The sequence below is a fragment of the Carassius gibelio genome, chromosome A7 (genome assembly GCF_023724105.1).
Source record: "Carassius gibelio isolate Cgi1373 ecotype wild population from Czech Republic chromosome A7, carGib1.2-hapl.c, whole genome shotgun sequence".
NCBI classification, from domain to species: domain Eukaryota; kingdom Metazoa; phylum Chordata; class Actinopteri; order Cypriniformes; family Cyprinidae; genus Carassius; species Carassius gibelio.
Window position 1 is genome coordinate 12,294,706 of NC_068377.1, and position 22,021 is coordinate 12,316,726.

Consider the following 22,021-nt stretch of genomic DNA (forward strand, 5'->3'; position numbering starts at 1 on the left):
ACAAAGAGCTGGATGATGATGGAAAAAATGAAAATAGCCAGCATGCAGTGTTAGTGAGGTGTAGTTAGCTAGCAGGTAACCAATAACTCATCCATTCTAATATGCACTCAGTTACTGCTTAACCACAACTGAGAGAATGCAGAGAAGGGATTATTATTATTATTGTTAATAATAATTAATTATGCAATTCATTACTTTGGTATCATTCAGTTAATGATATTTGCTATCATAATGTTTATTATTAAAACCCTAGTAAAGTAGTAATGTAATCTTTTAAAAATATATTTAGTTCATACTAGTTTAAATCTATTAACATTTTATTTGCTTTTTGTATTGTCTGTTTACTGACATTTCACTCTATACTTAAATATAAATATAAAAATTATAATTAAACGTTAAATTTGAATTTTTAACACAATCAAATATAGTTCAATATATTTTTAGTTGGGCTTCAGCATTACTTTCTTACAATTAAAGTGCATTAAGTATAAAATTAGTTTTTCCAGTTTAGTAATATGTAAATGTAGTATACTTTTAACAGGGCTGACGAGTCGTGAGACTTCATTAGACAGAGACGTGGTCATAACAGGCATGGGTCAGCGGTGGCTTGCCTTGAATCTGGAGGATCAGCGATGACCTGACTTGACTCGTGAAGGTTATCTGTGATTTGACTTGACTCTGGAAGATCAGCAATGACTTGACCTGAACCTGGAAAATCAGCGGTGACTTGACTTGACTCTGGAAGATCAGTGATGACTTGACTTGAATCTGGAGGATCAGCGAGGACTTGACTTGAATCTGGTAGATCAGCAATGACTTGACTTGTGAAGGTCAGCGGTGACTTGACTTGAATCTGGTAGATCAGCAATGACTTGACTTGTGAAGGTCAGCGGTGACTTGACTTGAATCTGGAAGATCAGTGATGACTTGACTTGTGAAGGTCAGCGGTGACTTGACTTGAATCTGGTAGATCAGCGATGACTTGACTTGTGAAGGTCAGCGGTGACTTGAATCTGTAAGATCAGCGATGACTTGACTTGTGAAGGTCAGCGGTGACTTGAATCTGTAAGATCAGCGATGACTTGACTTGTGACGATCAGCGATGACTTGACTTGAATCTGGAGGATCAGCGAGGACTTGACTTGAATCTGGTAGATCAGCAATGACTTGACTTGTGAAGGTCAGCCGGTGACTTGAATCTGTAAGATCAGCGATGACTTGACTTGTGAAGATCAGCGATGACTTGACTTGAATCTGGTAGATCAGCAATCACTTGACTTGTGAAGGTCAGCTGTGACTTGACTCTGGAAGGTCAGCGATGACTTGACTTGAATCTGGTAGATCAGCAATGACTTGACTTGTGAAGGTCAGCGTTGACTTGACTTGAATCTGGAAGATCATCGATGACTTGACTTGTGAAGGTCAGCGGTGACTTGACTTGAATCTGGAAAATCAGCAATGACTTGACTTGACTTGTGAAGGTCAGCTGTGACTTGACTTGAATCTGGAAGATCAGCGATGACTTGACTTGAATCTGGAAGATCAGCGATGACTTGACCTGAATCTGGAAGATCAGCGATTACTTGACCTGAATCTTAAAGTTCAGCGGTGACTTGACTTGAAACTGGAAGATCAGCAATGACTTGACCTGAATCTGGAAGATCAGCGATTACTTGACTTGAATCTGGAAGATCAGTGATTACTTGACCTGAATCTGGAAGATCAGCGATTACTTGACCTGAATCTGGAAGATCAGCGATTACTTGACCTGAATCTTAAAGTTCAGCGGTGACTTGACTTGAAACTGGAAGATCAGCAATGACTTGACCTGAATCTGGAAGATCAGCGATTACTTGACCTGAATCTTAAAGTTCAGCGGTGACTTGACTTGAATCTGGAAGATCAGCAATGACTTGACTCTTGAAGGTCAGCGGTAATTTGACTTGTACCTGGAAGATCAGCAGTGACCTGACTTGACTCGTGAAGATTGGCTGTGATTGAATTGACTCTGGAAGATCAACGGTGACATGACTTGCTTCAGGAAGATTGACCGTGATTTGACTGGAATCAGGAAGATCAGCTGCAACTTGACGTGACTTGTGAAGGTCAGCGGGGACTTGACCTGTGAAAATCAAGCTGTGGCTGCCACTTTGCAATCAGGCTCAGCTGTTACCGTTATTCTGTACTCGTGCTCTAGTGCAGCTGCCATTACAAGAGTGAGTGCGGTGTCGCGTTCTTCCTTCGCAACACCCACAGTGAATGACGAGCCAGCAGTCAGTAAAGCATAGTCAATGAAGTCCCCTATACAACAATGAAACTTTCCCTCAGGTAACCATAAAATAACCATAAAACCAAAAAAAAAAATTACAAAAAATGTCCTTTAGTACGAGCTCATAACAAGGTACCTTAAAAGATAGATTAAAAAACTGAGTGACATATTCCTCAATGGACAAACTCCCTTGTCGCAGGTCAAGCAACTGCTCAAATTAGTCCATACCTGGCCAGGGTCCTTTAGAAAATAGATTTTTGAATTCTTGGTCAGATTAATTTAACCATAATATTCTCCACCAAAAATGAAGGTAAATTTGAATCATGCATCAGTACAGTCAGTCTGAGTCACTGCACAGTGCATCAGGGAAAAAAATAGTAATTTTCTTAATGTGCTAAAATCTAAACAAATTTATTTTATTTGAATAAACATGTTAGCACTTTTCACAGTGTAGTTCTCTAATTATTATGTTCTTACTGTCTAAAAATAAAATACTAAAATACTCAAAATGCAAACAGAAGAAATCTTTTTAGTCACTCATATAAAAAAAAAAAAACAATAGTGTTGACTGCATCACACAGCAGTCATTTAGTGTGGCTATATTCAAGCAAGTGTGATTGTTGGTAATCACTGCTTTTGCACTGAAGGTCTCTGTGCTTCAATACTCTGAGGCAAAGACAATTTACTGCTGCCTGGAGAATAGACTCAGCAATAGCATAACAGTATATCTCAGACTGCCTTTGGAGGCAGGGTTGATTCACACACACACACGCATACACACGCACACACACACACACACACACACACACACACACACACACACACACACAATATTGACTGGTTGTTTTTCTTTTTTTATCCACCCTACAGAGCAAGACTCACCACTCCTTGTGTGTTCCCATCTGTCTATGGCTCTGCTGGGCCCTTACAGTGATTCATATCGAGCCAAACAGCACTGTACTCAATTATAGCATCTCAGACCCCTCTCTTTTTCCAGCATTTGCATCATTCCAACATCTTTTTGTCTTTTACATTTAAATTAAATAACTCAGCTAGTACTATTGACAAATTTTGAATTTGTAATTGGTGTCAGGTACATTTTCTCATGGTAATAACTTTAATATTGTATGCAGTTAAGTTGGGGTGAGTTCTGGTCACATTTCCAGTTATTTTCGCTTGAATCACTAACTGGTGAGAGTTCAGTCTTGTAAGTTCAACCGAAGCCATATACTGAATTAAAGCATACTTTTTTTTTCTAAGTTGATGTCTCTTGCTTGATGTTTTAAATAATGCAATATACAAATATTCATTAGTTGATATGATGTAATTCATAATTAATTTGCTATAGTTGGGTGATCCATCAAAATGATGACAAATAGACATCAGACAGTAGGTATGAAACTGTTGCTGCAGGCAACAGCCTGACTTTGAATGTCAATAAAACAAACGGTTTGTACTATTGTACTTAAAGAGACCCAAGGGAACTGCACAGAGGTGTACTTATGGGTCTTCTAACATTACCTTTTACACAGCTAATTTTCTATGCACAGAAGTCAAGCATGGAACACTAGTATATAATGCAGCACAGTTATCAGTTATGGAATACTGTTACTTTATGAACATTTTGTACAGGAGTACTGATCAAGGTAATGTATTAATGTAATGTCTTGGTCTTATCTCCCCCACTGAGCATCTGTGGTCTTGACTACGATATTCAGCAACTAGTGGCTCCAAATATCTTTAGACTCTTACAGAAAAGACTGACACACTTTAAAACTGCGGTTTTGTGCAAGTTTGCAATTTACATTTTAAGACTCAAAATCAGTTGTGTAACTCTACTTTGAAAAGTGGTGGGTACACAGCGCAACTCGTTTTGCTAGTTTTTTATTTATTTAATAAACTAATTTACTTGGACACTGGGTTTAGAGTTGGAAAAACTTAATTTGCCTTTTTTAAAAGTACATCAGTATATCAGGGCAGAACCAGAATATTCTGAACGCAGATGCTGAGGGGGTGATAGATCACTGACGGGGAGTGGGGCAATTCAGCGCTGTCCTACCCGTCAGATTTTCCTAAAAGGGTTTACAGAGCACGCCCACATCAATGGATAACATTTAATGTATCTGTATAACTGGAAGGGTAGGTTTAGGGTTGATGCAGGTGTAGACTTTAATAAAATACAATATAATAGGTACAAAGAAAATATTGTTGGTTTCCTTTAGCTGTATCCCTTCTACAACCACGTAATATAACCCACAATTACTATATCTGCATTACTGTAAGGGTAGGTTTAGGGTTGTGGTAGGTGTAGACGTTAATAAACCATTACTTTACAGTAGCATATTTTGTTGTCGAATTGTATACTGCCCACTGTTTTAATGGGAGGTAGCAATATCAGACGGGGTAGGACAAATAGACAGAACATTGGTTTATTAAAAACACTAATCATTTAGTGTCACGGTATGACATACATTGTATAAAATGTACAAATACAGCTGATTTAAATTTAATCATGCATAGTTTAACCACAGAATATTTTCAAAGTCTTGAGAACAGAGAGTATTAAACAGTGAGTAAATTATTTAAGAGTCAGAGTTTTGCTTTTGAATCATAAGTAGCATGCAAACAGAACTGTTGGTTCATAATGTGAGAAAACATGACGACATTTACCCAAATACACTAGAGTCAGACAAGTTTTATGGAAGTTATTAGTGAATTGAAGTGTGATTACAGTTGTTGATCACTGCACCACCTTGCGAACTCAATGTTGGCACTGTGACATTTCCCGTAGCTTCGCTGTATCTAACTAGAATTTTAATGGTTCTTCTTATTAATCTCAAATGTTCAGAATGAATTTTTTTTTTCTCCAAGCTTACTCAAGGTTGCAGCAGAAACACTGTACATGTGGCAGGGAATACTTAAAGGGTTAGTTCAAAAATCAAAATTATGTCATTAATAACTCAATAACTGTCATTCCAAACCCATGAGACCTCCGTTTATCTTTGGTACACAGTTTAAGATATTTTAGATTTAGTCCGAGAGCTCTCAGTCCCTCCATTGAAACTGAGTGCACGGTCTACTGTCCATGTCCAGAAAGGTAAGACTACTTTGATGATGTTTACCTTACCTCACCTGTTTTTCTTACCTTTTCTTACCTTGCACACAGTTTCAATGGAGGGACTGAGAGCTCTCGGACTAAATCTAAAATATCTTAAACTGTGTTCCGAAGATGAACGGAGGTCTTACAGGTTTGGAACAACATGAGGGTGAGTTATTAATGACATAATTTTTTGTGAACTAACCCTTTAAGCTAGATTAGACTGGATGCTTTTTGATGCTTCATGTTTGTGATGCTTCATTCACACATTGGACCTTTTTTTCTGTTTCAATTCTTAAAAAAATGGAATAGGTATTTCAGACTAAAGACAGCAAGTTTTTTATTGTTTCATTAATTATCAAAAAACAGTAACAGTAGCAAAGTGCGAAGGTAAAGGTCCTTCTTTCATTTGATGCTCTGCTGTTTATATGGAAATGCACAATACTGTTGAGAAAGCAGAAAAATAGGTTTAGTTAATGGTAAGAAGGGAAAAAGACATCACTTTTATCGTTATACATTCAGGGGTCTATAAAAGTGTGACATGTCACATATTAAAGTTTGTACTGAAATATAATACAAAGAATTTAAAACAGAAGATCCAGTGGCTAATTTTATTTTTATTATTATTAATTATTTATTTTTATGTAAAAATGAAAGACAGGAGGCACTAACCTTTACAGGTGTGCCATTTAGGTACTGGGCTTTTCTCACACAGCCTTCTCAGATTGTACTGAGAACTTGGAGAGGCCGTGCAGTCTTTCTCCATATAGTAGGGGTACAGGTACTTCCCTGGGGGATGCACAGGACATAGGTGCTCTCTCAGTGGACCTGGCCAGTACAGGTGCTTCCACAGGGGATGCAGCAGATAGAGGTTGCTCAGGGGATGCAGTGGGAACAGGTACCATGGTAAATGTAGGTCGTCCCATGGGTTGCCTTAGGGGCAAAGGCGTTAAAATGATATTACTTGTCACATACTGCCTCATGTTTTCAGGGACCCTTAGGTTTCTGCACAGTGAGGGCCTGACAGGAGCTGGTGCTCCCTGTTGTGACCCATTGGCAGCAATTGCTCCTCGCAGGGTTCTGGCCAGAACAGGTGCTTCCTCAGGGGACGCAGCAGGCACAGGTGCTTGCACAGTTGATACTGAGGGTATAGGTCGTCCCATGGGTTGCCTTAGGGGCAAAGGCGTTAAAATGATATTACTTGTCACATACTGCCTCATGTTTTCAGGGACCCTTAGGTTTCTGCACAGTGAGGGCCTGACAGGAGCTGGTGCTCTCTGTTGTGACCCATTGGCAGCAGTTGCTCCTCGCAGGGTTCTGGCCAGAACAGGTGCTTCCTCAGAGGACGCAGCAGGCTCAGAGGATGCTGCGGGTATCGATTGTCCTATAGGTTGCCTTATAGGCAAAGATGTTAAGATGGATTTCCTTGTCAGATATTGCCTCATATTTTCAGGGACCCTCAGTTTCTTCCTCCATGGCGGCCTAGCTGGCACAGGTGCTTCCTGTTGGGACCCGTCAGTAACAGTTGCTCCTTGCAGGTTCCTGGAAAGCACAGACACTTCCCATTGAGACTCATCCGGATCAGTTGGTCCTTTTGGGATCCTGGAAGACACAGGCACTTCCTGTTGGGACCCGTTGGGAACAACTGGTCCTTTTAGGATCATGGAAGGCACAGGCAGTTCCTGATTGGAGCTGACATGAACAGTTGCTGCTTCCAAGGACACTGCAGGCACATATGCTCCCTTAGAGGATTGGGCACGAAGAGGAGCTCCCTCCTGGGAGGTGGTGAGTACAGGTGCCTCCTCAGGGTATGCAGCTAGCACAGATGACTTTAAAGGTGAACTGGCTGAAAGAGGTGCTCCCTCAGGGGACACACCAGGCTTAGGTGTATCTTCGGGAGTCCTGACTAGATCAGGTGCATTCTCAGGGTATGCAACAGACAAATGTCGCTCAGGGGATGCAGTGGGATCAGGTGCCTTGGAAGATGCAGGTTGTCCCATGGGTTGCCTTAGGGGCAAAGGTGTTAAAATTATATTCCTTGTTACATACTGCCTCATGTTTTCAGGGACCCTTAGTTTTCTGCTCAGTGAGGGCCTGGCAGGAACTGGTGCTCCCTGTTGGGACCCATTGGCAGCAGTTGCTCCTTGCAGGGTTCTGGCCAGAACAGGTGCTTCCTCAGGGGACGCAGCAGGCACAGGTGCTTGCACAGGGGATACTGAGGGTATAGGTCGTCCCATGGGTTGCCTTGTAGGGAAAGATGTTAAGATGGATTTCCTTGTCAGATACTGCCTCATATTTTCAGGGACCCTCAGTTTCTGCCTCCGTGGTGGCCTAGCTGTCACAGGTGCTTCCTGTTGGGACCCGTCAGTAACAGTTGCTCCTTGCAGGTTGCTGGAAAGCACAGACACTTCCCACCGAGACTCGTCCAGATCAGTTGCTCTTTTTGGGGTCCTGGAAGACACAGCCACTTCCTGTTGGGTCCCGTTGGGAAAAACTGGTCCTTTAAGGACCATGGATGTTAAAGCCAGTTCCTGATTGGAGCTGACAGGAACAGGTGCTGCTTCCAAGGACGCTGCAGGTACGTGTGCCCCCTTAGAGGATCTGGCTGGAAGAGGTGCTCCCTCAGGGGAGGTGGTGAGTACAGGTGCCTCCTCAGGGTATGCAGCAAGCACATGTGACTTTAGAGGTGAACTGGCTGGAAGATGTGCTCCCTCAGGGGACACACCGGGCATAGGTGTATCCTCAGGAGTCCTGGCCAGATCAGGTACATCCTCAGGGTGTGCAACAGACAGAGGTTGCTCAGGGGATGCAGTGGGGACAGGTGCACTGGTAGATGTAGGTCGTCCCATGGGTTGCTTTATAGGGAAAGATGTTAAAATGGATTTCCTTGTCTGATACTGCCTCATTTTTTCAGGGACCCTCAGTTTCTGCTTCAGTGGTGGCCTAGCTAGCACAGGTGGTTCCTGTTGGGACCAGTCAGTAACAGTTCCTCCTTGCAGGGTCCTGGAAAGCACAGACACTTCCCACTGAGACTCATCCATTTCTGTTGGTCCTTTAGGGGTCCTGGAAGACACAGGCACTTCCTGTTGGTACGTGTTGGGAACAACTGATTCTTTTAGGTTCCTGGAAGGCACAGGCAGTTCCTGATTGGAGCTGACAGGAACAGGTGCTGCTTGTGGGGCCTCTATTTCCTGGTCTGTAGGGAGGTCCCCAAACTCACCCTTCTCACATGGTGAACGTAAGTGGTCTTCGACCTCCATTACTGCCCACCACCGCCCTGCAAGGAGGGCTGTGATGAGCTCCTCATGCTCATCAAAGGGGATGAAGGTTTCGGTTTTTTGGATAAACATCTTTGATGGAAGTAAGACAAGTTAACCAAAAAAGTTTATAATTTCTGAAGTTTTTGAAACAATTAACTGTATCTGTGAAACACTGTAAGAGAAAGAGAGAGAAGGTGAAGGTGAACAAATAATAGCCGCTTCATTTTTTTAAGGCTATGCTATGCCCAGTGGTGGTTAATCAGAGGAAGAAAATGAGGATGAATCTTTTAAAAAATGTATTAAAAATATTCACAGCAACACAGCAGATTATAAATATACTAAGAATAGAGTACATATAGACAGTTAGGTTTACAGATTAGACCTCGACTATTAAAAAGTTGTGATAGGACAACTTTTATAATGCATCATTAATTATCTCGACTTTTTTAAGGTATCGGAGGAAATCATCTGTGCATGGGGACATAATTTATCAGCCTCTCCGACAAAATCCTCACGGACCACCACTTTGCTTATTTATTTTCAATTTCATTCTACAGTATACATATTTAAAAAATACATAAATTGAGACAATAATATTGTATCATTTTATACAATAATATAACCTGCTAAAAATATTTAAAATAATGATTAGGTGAAAAGTCCCCAAATCCAAGGTAAAGAGTGTACTCACAATCTCTCGCCAACTCGCTACAAATTCCAATCTCGCTGCACTCAAATTTACGCTCATCGAACATTCTAAAAAATTATTGCGTCATAATGGTTAAGAATCTGGTGTTATGAGGGATGTGTTCTAGGCATTTTTATTCTATTTAAACTTAATACACCGCTCATATTAAGTTTTTTAAAAAACAGCGCGTTTATATATTAGCATTTGAATAGCCTATAAAATATTAAATGAACATATTTTATATAGCAAACATATTTGATAGTATATAAACAGTATAATCAATAAATAATATAATGAAAGAAATTAAAGCCCGAAAAAAGGCAGCTTGGAATTATTGAGCTTTGGCAAGTATGGACCGTCTATCTGGAGAATGCAGTGCAGAGGGACATCTAGTGTCTAGAACACCGCACTGAGTGAACGAAATAAGAATCAATCCAATTATTTATCTGTATTCAGTTTCAATATATTATAAAATAATCTAGTTCATTCATAGTTTACAGCTGTTGAAGTTATGCTCACATAGATTATGCTCTTTTACCAGTATATCGATATTGCATTATTGCTCAACATATGAAATTGCATTAATAGTTAAGGAAATTGTTCCATGAGTTTAAAATGCTTCCTTCTGATATATGTTATATTATGCCTAAACTTAAAAACAAACAGTATAGACATTCTTTTATTCCCACTGCTGTAAAGCTTATCTGAGCCCTGCATCTGTCCTGCTGTGAGGCACACTGACCTTCCTGACCACACTCTTTCACATCACGTGTCTCTATTGCCTCTAATGCTAAGCATGATATAATAAGCACATCGTAAACCACAAAACAAAATCACACACACATGCACATGTTTACTTAGCTATTTAACCCTCTGATGGTCTTCGTTTCCTGTCCACACTCGTGTTTTTTGGGGTCTCCAGAGACCCCAGACAATAACATTTAATTTTGTAACAAGATCATATATATTTTTTTTTTACAAATGTAATTTTACTCTGTTTGTTAATGTTTTTACTCAACATTTGTGCAGTTTTTGGAGGATTTATGATATCTTTTACATTTCCATAAATAAATAAATACATATTTATTTATTTAAATAGGCTTTTTACAAAAAAACAGCATTTGATGTAAAATTCACTTTTCTGAAGACCCAGATTTTTAACTTTCATTCATGGGGATAACATGGATCATTTTAAATTATTTAATGTAACATTTATACCCATTTTTTGGAAAATGCAGTTTTAAAATAAAAAAAAAATCACTTTAACCACTAGATGGCCATAGAGCTCCACTATATGCTATTTGCTATTTGACTACCTGAAAGATATCTTTCCCCAAGTTGGATTCAGTTGGATTCATATCTAAATATTATAAAATCACAATTATAACAAAAAATGTATATATTTTTTCAAAGTTTAGCATTTTTTTAATGAACCCCCCCCCCCCCCCCCAGTTTTTCAATAATGTTACATTACAATGCATTGCAGGCAGTAAGCATGGTAAACCGCATGACTTCTGTAGACGGGGTTGGGGGTTGGAGCAGGTTTGTGTGTGTGTGTGTGTGCGTGCTAAATTGTTTTGTCTCATCCTGTCATCTCTCTCTCACACACGCAGTTGTTTTATATCCTCACAAGTGTGTGTGTGTGTATGTGTGTGCGTGTGTGTACACATTGTAGGTGTCAGTGTCACCACTTTATATTTGTGTTGGTTCTGCATTTTGGATTATTTTATTTGACAAATGATAAGAGAAAAGTTTTTATAGTCTCAAAAATGTATTCCAATATGTGTGTGTGTGTTTGTGTGTGTGTGTACGCGTGTTGTGAGCAATATAATTTAGCATTGTGGATGTTTTTTGCATTGGTGTAAGTGTGCCACTTTATTTGTGCCATTTCTGTCATTTTGTTCTGCGTTGTTTCTGAGTTTGATGATGATTTTAGTCTTGTTTTGATTGCGGGGTCTACCACGAGTGTCACAAATTTTGTCACGCTATCATAAAAACAGATATCATTCCAATTAATTTTTTTTTTTGTAGATCTAGAAAGTGTTGAGAGCCGTAGAAGGTTTCATACTATTTGGACAAAGGGAACATTTTTTTTAATTTGAGCAAAAGTCATTTTGGGTCAAAAAGACCCCGAAGACCATCTGAGGGTTAAATCGGTGACATTCCATAGGCTTAATGTTTTTTATACTGTACAAACTGTATTTTATATTGCCCTACACCAACCCTACACCTAAACTTACCCCTTACAGAAAACCTTATACAATTTTACAATTACATTTACACACACACACACACACTCATATATATATATACAGATGCTTGTCATATAATTAGAATATCATCAAAAAGTTAATTTATTTCACTAATTCCATAAAAAATGTGAAACTTGTATATTATATTCATTCATTACACAGAGACCGATATATTTCAAATGTTTATTACTTTTAATTTTCGATAATTATAACTGACAACTAAGGAGAATCCCAAATTCAATATCTCAGAAAATTAGAATATTACCAATACAAAGAAAGGATTTTTAGAAATCTTGGCCAACTGAAAAGTATGAACATGAAAAGTATGAGCATGTACAGCACTCAATACTTAGTTGAGGCTCCTTTTCCCTGAATTACTACAGCAATGCGGCGTGGCATGGAGTTGATCAGTCTGTGGCACTGCTCAGGTGTGATGAGAGCCCAGGTTGCTCTGATAGTGGCCTTCAGCTCTTCTACATTCTTGGGTCTGGCATATCCCATCTTCCTCTTCACAATATCCCTTAGATTTTCTAGAGTTTCCTGGCCAATTAAGAACATGGATACCATGGTCCTTAAACCAGGTACTGTTAGCTCTAGGACTGTGTGCAGGTGACAAGTCCTGTTGGAAAATGAAATCTGCATCTCCATAAAGTTGGTCAGCAGCAGGAAGCATGAAGTGCTCTAAAACTTCCTGGTATATGGCTGTGTTGACCTTGGACTTCAGAAAACACAGTGGACCAACACCAGCAGATGACATGAAACCCCAAACCATCACTGACTGTGGAAACTTTACACTGGACCTCAAGTAACGTGGATTGTGTGCCTCTCCTCTCTTCCTCCAGACTCTGACCTGCGGGAACCTGGGGTAGAACAGACGAGGAGAGAGAAAAGGAGATGGAAGGATGAGGAGCGACAGAGATGAGAGAGGGGAGAGAGGAGAGAAAAAAAATAAAAATTCAGGTTCCCAGATGCACTGCCGCTCGGCCCTCCACCAGCTGGGTGAACTCCTCCGCGGTACCTGGCGGTGGCACTGGACGGCCCTCGGTGCACGGCATGACACTCATCCTCTGCCCGGTGGACGGCGGTGGCTCCTCCGCAATCGGGTAGGCGACAGGAGTCCCCCGTTCCCTGCTCCTCCCCGTTCAGGCGGATGGCAGCAGGCTCTGGCTCCCTGGTAAATGGCGGCGACTCCTCCGCTCCCTCACGGATGGCAGCCACCCCTCCACATCACGGGCGGCTACGCCTGCTCGATGGCACCGTGGGTTCACCCCAGCGGCGAGGGATCTTCGGCAGCGTGTCCCTCCTTCTCCCGGGTTTCGGCACCAGTGTAACACATTAAAACTTCATATCCACGGGAAGAAGGAGGCGGGAACCGGCAGACATTCAAATAAAGACTTTAATAATAAAATGAACATAAAACAGTGCGACAGCCCCTCACGGATGACTGTCACGCACAAATAAAAACCAAACACGAAATAAAATCCAAGCCTGGTCCTTAAAGTCTTTATTTGAATGTCTGCCGGTTCCCGCCTCCTTCTTCCCGTGGATAAGACTTTAATAATAAAATGAACACAAAACAGTGCGCACAAATAAAAACCAAACACGAAATAAAATCCAAGCCTGGTCCTTAAAGTCTTTATTTGAATGTCTGCCGGTTCCCGCCTCCTTCTTCCCGTGGATAAGACTTTAATAATAAAATGAACACAAAACAGTGCGCACAAATAAAAACCAAACACGAAATAAAATCCAAGTCTGGTCCTCTCTCGTCCGTCACTGTCATCGCTCCTCTTTTGTATCCTTCCGATCTCCTCCGTGGACTCGAGACCGGTGGGTCGAGCAGGTGTCGCTCATTTCCAATCACTCCACCAGCCTCGCTCTGTTCCCACGGTCTCTGCCCCACTCCATTCATCACAACGATTAAGGAAATTGTCTGACACCGTGGTATAATGAGCACATTCGCACCCTATAGTATTTCGTATTGCTTGGCAGGAAAGTAACCTGTCCTACAGAAAAGCATTAAAACTGCTAGATCTGATTACTTTTCATCTCTTTTAGAAGAAAACATAACCCCAGGCATTTATTCAATACAGTGGCTAAATTGCCGAAAAATAAAGCATCAACAAGTGTTGACATTTCCCAACATCACAACAGTAATGACTTTATGAACTACTTTACTTTTAAGTTAGATACTATTAGAGATCAAATTATAACCCTTCAGGCGTCAGCTACAGTATCGCATCAGACATTGCACTATAGATCCCCTGAGGAACAGTTCCACACATTCTCTGATATAGGAGAGGAAGAATTGTATAAGCTTGTTAAATCATCTAAACCAACAACTTGGCTCCAAAGTTTTGGAGCATAGACTGAAAAAGACCTGTTGCCTTTTGTTTTCAATCGAGATTTCGGGACATTTAAAAACAGCTGGACTGAAGATCTGAGTGATCTCTGAGGAGAATTGCAATCATGCCAGATTCTATAACCTCATAAAAATACGGCCTCCCCTCTGCCCATGGGCAGTCCACTTAAAGAAAAACAAGTAAAAATTTAACAAAAAATTGAATAGACAAAACGACATAAAATGGAATGGTTGAGGTTTTTAATATGCCTGAGGAAGCAAAATCTAGTTACTCTGATTAATATTGAAGCTCAAATTCAATTAAATTGATGTTCATCACAAACAGTACAAATGTACTAATCTTGAAATGAGTTGCTTGCCGGAAAAAGACTTAAATGGAGCAAATCTGAAAACCAGTGCCTATGGCTCATCATATAAAATAAATAACAAGAAAAACTGTAGTGACATTCAGTACAATGTGTGGGAGACATGTTTAGCTGTGATATTATATGACATTTTCTGACATAAGACAAGTGCCCATATAAACACATTTGCACTGGCCTGGCTTCATGTAGAAGAGCTTCTTGTGAAAACTGACATGTAATCTCCTAGTAACCCTGAACTGAAATTAACTTTCATTTGAATTTCAAATGTACGGTATTCAATGTTTGTGTTTTTTTTGTTTTTTATATATGACAGCAAAAATTAAAACATAAATTTTTTCTCTGGCTAATTGATTAATTAATACATGCATACATTTGATCCTCATTAATAAATAAAAAATAAGACTAATTCTCTGTCTGTCAGTATGACTATATGAAGCATCATTTAATATCACGCTTCGAAAGCTGCTCCCATTGGAAAGCCAAATTTCTGTTCCTCTTTTTCCAACAGTCAGCTCTGCACACACAAAGACATTGCACATGTACTCAGTGTTTTAAGTCACAGTACAAATCATTATTGAGGCCGATTAACACCAAGAACGGTAACTATGAACATCAGGCTAAAAAAAAAAAAAATCTATTCAGATTTTGAATTTGTCCACAACATAATTAACAACAATAATGACACAGAGGAACAAAATCATTGGAATAACTTTCAAGTCACTTTCTTAAGCCAATGAATGATAAAAACATTAACGGTAATTCAAAATCCTTCATATTTTAAAAACATTATAGTCCATTGGTGTGAACACTAATATAATTATCATACAGTGTATCATAAAGAAAGTATTCAGACCCACTTAAATTTTTCATTTTGTTATATTGCAGCCTTTTGCTAAAATAATTGAAGTTTATTTTTTTCCTCATTTAAGTACACACAGCACCCCATATTGACTGAAAAACACAGAATTGCTGAAATTTTTGCACATTTATTAAAAAAGAAAAACTGAAATATCAGTATTTAGTAGAAGCACCCTTTTGATCTAATACAGCCATGAGTCTTTTTGGGAAAGATGCAACAAGTTTTTCACACCTGGATTTGGGGATCCTCTGCCATTCCTCCTCGCAGATCTTCTCCAGTTCTGTCAGGTTGGGTGGTAAACATTGGTGGACAGCCATTTTCAGGTCTCTCCAGAGTTGCTCAATTGGGTTTAAGTCAGGGCTCTGTCTGGGCCATTCAAGAACAGTCACAGAGTTGTTGTGACGCCACTCCTTCGTTATTTTAGCTGTGTGCTTAGGTTCATTGTCTTGTTGGAAAGCGAACCTTCGGCCCAGTCTGAGGTCCTGAGCACTCTGGAGAAGATTTTTGTCCTGTACTTGGCCGCATTAATCTTTCCCTTGATTGCAACCAGTCGTCCTGTCCTTGCAGCTGAAAAACATCCCCATAGCATGATGCTGCCACCACCATGCTTCACTGTTGGGACTGTATTGGACAGGTGATGAGCAGTGCCTGGTTTTCTCCACACATACCTCTTAGAATTAAGGCCAAAAAGTTCTTATCTCATCAGACCAGAGAATCCTTCAGGTGTTTTTTTTTTAGCAAAATCCATGCAGGCTTTCATGTGTCTTGCACTGAGGAGAGGCTTACGTCAGGCCATTCTGCCATAAACTCTGACTGGTGGACAGCTGCAGTGATGGTTGACTTTCTACAACTTTCTCACATCTCCTGACTGCATCTCTGGAGCTCAGCCACAGAGATCATTGGGTTACCTCTCTTACCAAGGCTCTTCTCCTCTTATTGCTCAGTTTGGCCGGACGGCCAGCTCTAGAAAGGGTTCTGGTCGTCCTAGACATCTTCCATTTAAGGATTATGGAGGCCACTGTGCTCTTAGGAACCTTAAGTGCAGCAGATTTTTTTTGTAACCTTGGCCAGATCCGTGTCTTGCCATAATTCTGTCTCTGAGCTCTTCAGGCAGTTCCTTTGACCTCATGATTCTCATTTGCTCTGACATGCACCGTGAGCTGTAAGGTCTTATATAGACAGGTGTGTGGCTTTCCTAAGTTTAATCAAACAAAGCTGGACTCAAATGAAGGTGCAGAGCCATCTCAAGGATGATCAGAAGAAATGGACAGCACCTGAGTTAAATATATGAGTGTCACAGGAAAGGGTCTGAATACTTAGGACCATGTGATATTTCAGTTCTTCTTTTGTAATAAATCTGCAAAAATGTCAACAATTATGTGTTTTTCTGTCAATATGGGGTGCTGTGTGTACATTAATGAAAATAATTTACTTAAATGATTTTAGCAAATGGCTGCAATATAACAAAGAGTGAAAAATTTAAGGGGGTCTGAATACTTTCCGTGCCCATATATACGCCCATAGAGTATATATATATAGTATATATAGTTAGTGTTATCATTCTTGGTGTGAATGTGGCTTTCTTCATAAATCTTTTTTATGATTTCTTACCATACTCATTTAGTCATATCTAATAATATAACATTTGATGAACAGCTTGCATGTCACATAGGCTCTCATATACTAAAAACTGCATTAAAAAAGTTTCTCAAAATTTGTTCTTACTTTTACTCTTTCATACTAAATAAAATTTCACCAACCTTTCCTTAAAGTAAAGGTTGCAGACCTCCTCCAAATCTGAGAGTGTGGCCCTGGTCTCTTTTTCACTTACAGCTGGACTCGAGACACGGTACAGATCCATCAGTGTGCATTCTGAAAAGCTGAAGATGAAGAGAGCGCTCTCATCCTTGTTCCTATCAGTCACCTCCACCAAAGGTGCTTTTCTGTCACCTAAAACAAATCATGTGTGTTACCATGAACATAATACTTTTTAAAATGTCACTCAATAAATAACAAATAATAATTTAAATGTGTCATTTTGATAAATTGCATCACAACTTCAACAGTAAATGTAATGTAAAAGTAAATGTAAATAACTGAATAATAAAAAAAGGTCTAGAAATTCGTTTTTTTTTAACTCGACCTCTAGGCTTTAGAAAATGCTCTGTAAAGCATGAGACATCGTAAAAGAAAGAAAATGTCAGACTGCATGTTTACAACAACAACAAAAAACAATGGAAAAGCAGCACAGTAGAATGCAAAAAGGTGTTCTGTGTGAACATCCCCTACAGCAGGAATAAGAGTCAATTATATAATTATACGATATTACATATGAACATGATAGAACGTCATTTGTTGTTTTTCAGCCAAATATACTAATTTGTCTGGAGTTTACCTGTAATATATAGTTTTTGTTGGACTGGCTCAAGCAGACACACAGGTTCCCTGAGTGAGCCCAGCACATGAGTTGGGGGCAGGTTTAAGATAAATACTGGTGCGCAATCCTCCGTTTTCCATATCGATACTTGCCCATTTCTCTGCATCAACAAAATCTAAAAACAATTTCAAGAATTAGATACATTTACATGAATGTTCTTGGCAGATACTTTCTTAATTACGTGACTTCAGATCTCGGACTAACTGCAACTACAACATTAACTACAACTATTCAAGTAGCTGTCTCAACCATACAGGTATATACTGTATACACACACACACACATATATATATACAGTATCAAATTCAAAATTATATTATATTCAAAATGGTACAATACCAGAAACTTCAGGAAAGGCACAGGTTCAGCTAAAGTGACAGAACTGCCTGGGTCTGCAGATCTGATAAGAAACAGTCCTTGTATTTATTTCAATCATGTTAATGGATATGACAACATTAACGTGTTTGGTCTTAGCAGGCAAGATCTGCAATGCATGATAATAAATACTTCTATAAAATATGTAGCAGCTTCATTTATAGGCAAACATAAATCACATAACAGCTCTAGACATGTGGAACTGGGGGAGGTAGAGGGTTTCAAAGGGACTTCAGGACCAGTTTACAGCAAACAATGAGCCTCATTCAGTATTTCTGAACCTGTTTTAATAACTGTGGGGTATTTAGTACCTTTCAATAAGTGCAACAGTGCATGTGTTTCCTCCTCTGCCTGCTGTCACACTGTAACATGCCCCACTTCTGCAAGTGAGCACTAACTGTAGTGTGGGTAAAAAGGGACCCTGAAAGAGCTGAGTGACCGGCAATTGACTCTGCAAAAGAAGCCTCATCCTGCAAATGGCACCATCTCCTGGGATCACAATATTGGCATATGGACACCCTGCACCACCAGAAGTGAATCAAGGATAAGATTCTTTCCCTCAGTATGATCTGTGTCACATTGTGTTGTGCCTTTATATCATGGTTTATTCTCATAATTAAATACCACACAATATATTTCATAACTAATTTCTTAAACCACTAAATATTAAAGCAATCCTACCAAACCGTCTGTCCCATATAGTAACCAGCTGACCGTCGAGTCCTAGAACAACAAACCGCGTGCAAGCACTGACGGCAGAGCAGAGGATTTTCTGAGAATTGGGCCACAAAACATCTGGCCTGGGTTCACTGTCTGATCCAGGAACAGATTAGAATCTAATTTATAAACATGACCAACAAATGTGTCTTTGTAATGTTAATATACTGTATTTTCTTTCTAATCTATGCAGTATAGATGTATGAGTTGATGGCTTGAGTACCCTTCTCTTTAAGGGTCTTCATCAGAAGATACTGTAAGAGGTTATAGCTGCCATTCCACCACAGGCACACAGCAATGGGAATATCTTCAAAGATAATTCGAAGAAATGTTATTAATGCATATTCAGAGAACTGATTGTACTGTAAATTGTGATCACACACCGTTACAGGCTATATTTTTCACTGAAAAACATACATGTGAAATCATCTCTTGACTCCATGACTCACCTCTCGCTGCCTTCGCTTCCCCAGGCAGTGAATGAAACCCCTCACGCAGTAAGAAGTGACAAGTACAGTTGCTGTAAGGAAAAAAACGAATGTTGTAGTCTGAAAAAATAACCTCTGAAGAAAATAAATACAACTTCTTGACATTTTGTAAACTCTTGTGATTCTAGTGTTTATCTGCACACTTTGCCAAATATTTCACATATGACCAGTTCATCTGCTCCCTATATCCAACTTTTTCATACATTCCATCATTTTAGTTAAATCGCAGCTGCAAATTGACTAAATTAAAAGAAGGCAACAAATTAGTACAACACAGCCAAAATTTACCTAAAACAAGAGAACAAATTAATCAAACATGACCATGAATTAATAAAACTATATTACGTAATTAATAAAAAATATAAAAGATGTGAGAGCAATTTCAGAATTTGCGGCCACAATATCTATTTTTGTTCTGCATGTCATGTGTGGGACTCCCTGCTGATTTGTCGTTTACATAAGAAGACACAACAATTAGTAATTTATCTTAAGGTTGTTTGTCTTACTGGCAAACGTTTTTGCTGCATTGGAGGTTGTAAGCATGTTTCGGACTGTAACAGTTCATGTAACGTTCTTGAAAAAGTAACAATGATTTGCAACAAAAAAAAAATTTATACTATCAATTTTATTATTAATATTTTTTCAATTACAAATTTTACTTTGGGGTGAAATATCACTAATATTAGATATATTCTTAGAGGTATTTTTGACACTTTCTGTTGGTTGTAATGATGGATTGTTTGTTACGTCTGTATAAAAAGATATTCATAGAATTAGTGTGTTAGTGTGGATAAATTGTCAAAATACTTTTTGGGATGACTATGGTATACCTCTTGAATCAAGTGAAATATTACTTCCAATACTCTTTAATCAAGCCTACCTGGGTCCTTCTGCTTTTTGCTGTGGTGGCATCGCAGAGCTGGAGCTGAGGTACTTCATGAACATTTTCTTAAATGCTGCATCCTGGTTTTCCCATTGACGACTACTAATGAAGTGATTTTGGCCTGAGCCTATTATAGTGCCTTCCTCTGTCTTCTGCAGGACCTCAGATGGACTTTTCAGAGAGGTTCCTTGAAAACACAAATAGTAAAAGAAAGACATAACAAACTTCGGAAACAAACTTTTTTTGCAGCAATGATTTAAACTAGATACCTGTAGGAATTTCTGGAGGTTTGATCTTCATGAGTAAGACTACTGGAGACAGTTTGGCTTCTGTGTTCTGTTGGGTTTGTGTAGCCTACAGAAGTGATGGCAAAATATGATCAACTTATTGGAGTAATTTTGCAAAAAATGCCAGAAAAATAAATAAATAAAATGTATATATGGTTTTCCAACGGAACTATAGCTGTTACCTGTTTGGTTTCCAGCTCTTTGAGCCACACATCTACTGGGAAGCGATAGACATCCAGCCAAACAGAGCCACTGGCTTCATTGATAATATACCACAACAGCATTAATGAATCAGTAGGACTCACAGTTAACTGTATTTTAAGTCTTATGTTACATTTCCAGGATATTTACATGTCATGACTGCAGCTCCAAAGTCCCCATTTCTAGACACTTCAAATTTTGCACAGATGTTTCTTTGGTTTATATCTTCCTGTGAGAAATGCACCACATAGCTATTACCAATAGAAAACCAACAGCACGCAAAAATTAAGCTCTTAACGGTATTCTGAACTCACAGTTTCATTGATGACTTTTATTAAATAAATATTCTCCATGTGATGCACAAAAAGCCGTGCAATACCTTAGGAGAAAAAGATGTATAAAAATATGTGTAAATGAACACCAAATGAACCATATTAAATGGTTAGTTTTTAATGTCAATTGTCTAAAAATATCCCACAATCGTAAAAAAAATACCCATGTCATCCACTGTGAATAAGAGGTGTGTGGCATTTCCCAGAGAGGCACAAGAGATGCTTGTAATCTCCACTCTTTCATCCTGCCATGTTCTTACACAGGTGAGAGTGGATGTACTGATGACTGACACACCGTGAGTGTGACCCAGAAACATGTAAAGTCCATCATCAGAGCTCACGATACTATTAGTTCTGCCTGGAAGCTAAGAACCAAGAAACAAAGAAATCATATGTAAATTGAATATTTTGGACAAATGCATCCAAAGCACACCGGCAAAGGAATATGATGAGGTCATATGAATGTGCATGTTATACCTGTACATACCTTCATTTCTTTAGTAGCATTCAGCACAGGGATTTGTCTTGCTGCTTCTTCACCCCTCTTGATCTTCTCCTGCTTTGATATAACTTCCCATGCACTGTCAACAAGGTTGTTTAACAGCTTATTGATCACTCTTGCAGACTCCGGTAGATTATTATCAGGCTGCTGCAGATCTGTGTAATAAGACACATCATCATCTTCACAGCTGCTGTAATCTGATGGCTCTGGGATCTCCAAACCTCTTCTGACATTCACAGCCATCTTGTTTACTTCTGGAGGGGAAAAAAAGAATATGAAACTAAATATGTCAGCAAAATGGACCTGAGAAAAAAACAAATAAAACAAATAAATAAAGAATAATTCGTTCTAGCAGCAAATTGTATAAATAGTTTTCGGTTGCTATTTTTCATATGTCGGACCTCTTGACCTCCGTAAAAAAAAGAGATAATAAAAAGGTTGAAGTCTGATGATTTAGGTGGTCGGTGAGATATTTTTGTGAATGCTTAATATATAATCCTACTGTAACACAACAGTAATCTGAATTAATAATAATAATAATAATAATAATAATAATAATAATAATATCATAATAAACACAACTGCTCACCGATGAAGCGCTCTAGTGGAGTTCTTCCGGAATGTTAGGTTGTCATGACGACAAGCCTCCA

At 39.1% G+C, this 22,021-nt stretch overlaps 1 protein-coding gene across 1 annotated transcript; it reads right to left on the reverse strand.

Annotated features, from left to right (window-relative positions):
* Positions 1-13,244: 13,244 nt before the first annotated feature.
* wdr93 (WD repeat domain 93) lies at positions 13,245-22,021 on the reverse strand. The gene is given in 16 exon segments (XM_052603229.1): positions 13,245-14,804; positions 16,910-17,099; positions 17,545-17,701; positions 17,926-17,986; positions 18,273-18,480; positions 18,643-18,774; positions 18,902-18,985; positions 19,128-19,198; positions 20,047-20,236; positions 20,319-20,403; positions 20,519-20,676; positions 20,679-20,766; positions 20,852-20,916; positions 21,033-21,234; positions 21,357-21,625; positions 21,961-22,021. Coding segments are annotated over 15 exon segments (2,025 nt in total). The 5' UTR covers positions 21,615-21,625; positions 21,961-22,021; the 3' UTR covers positions 13,245-14,728.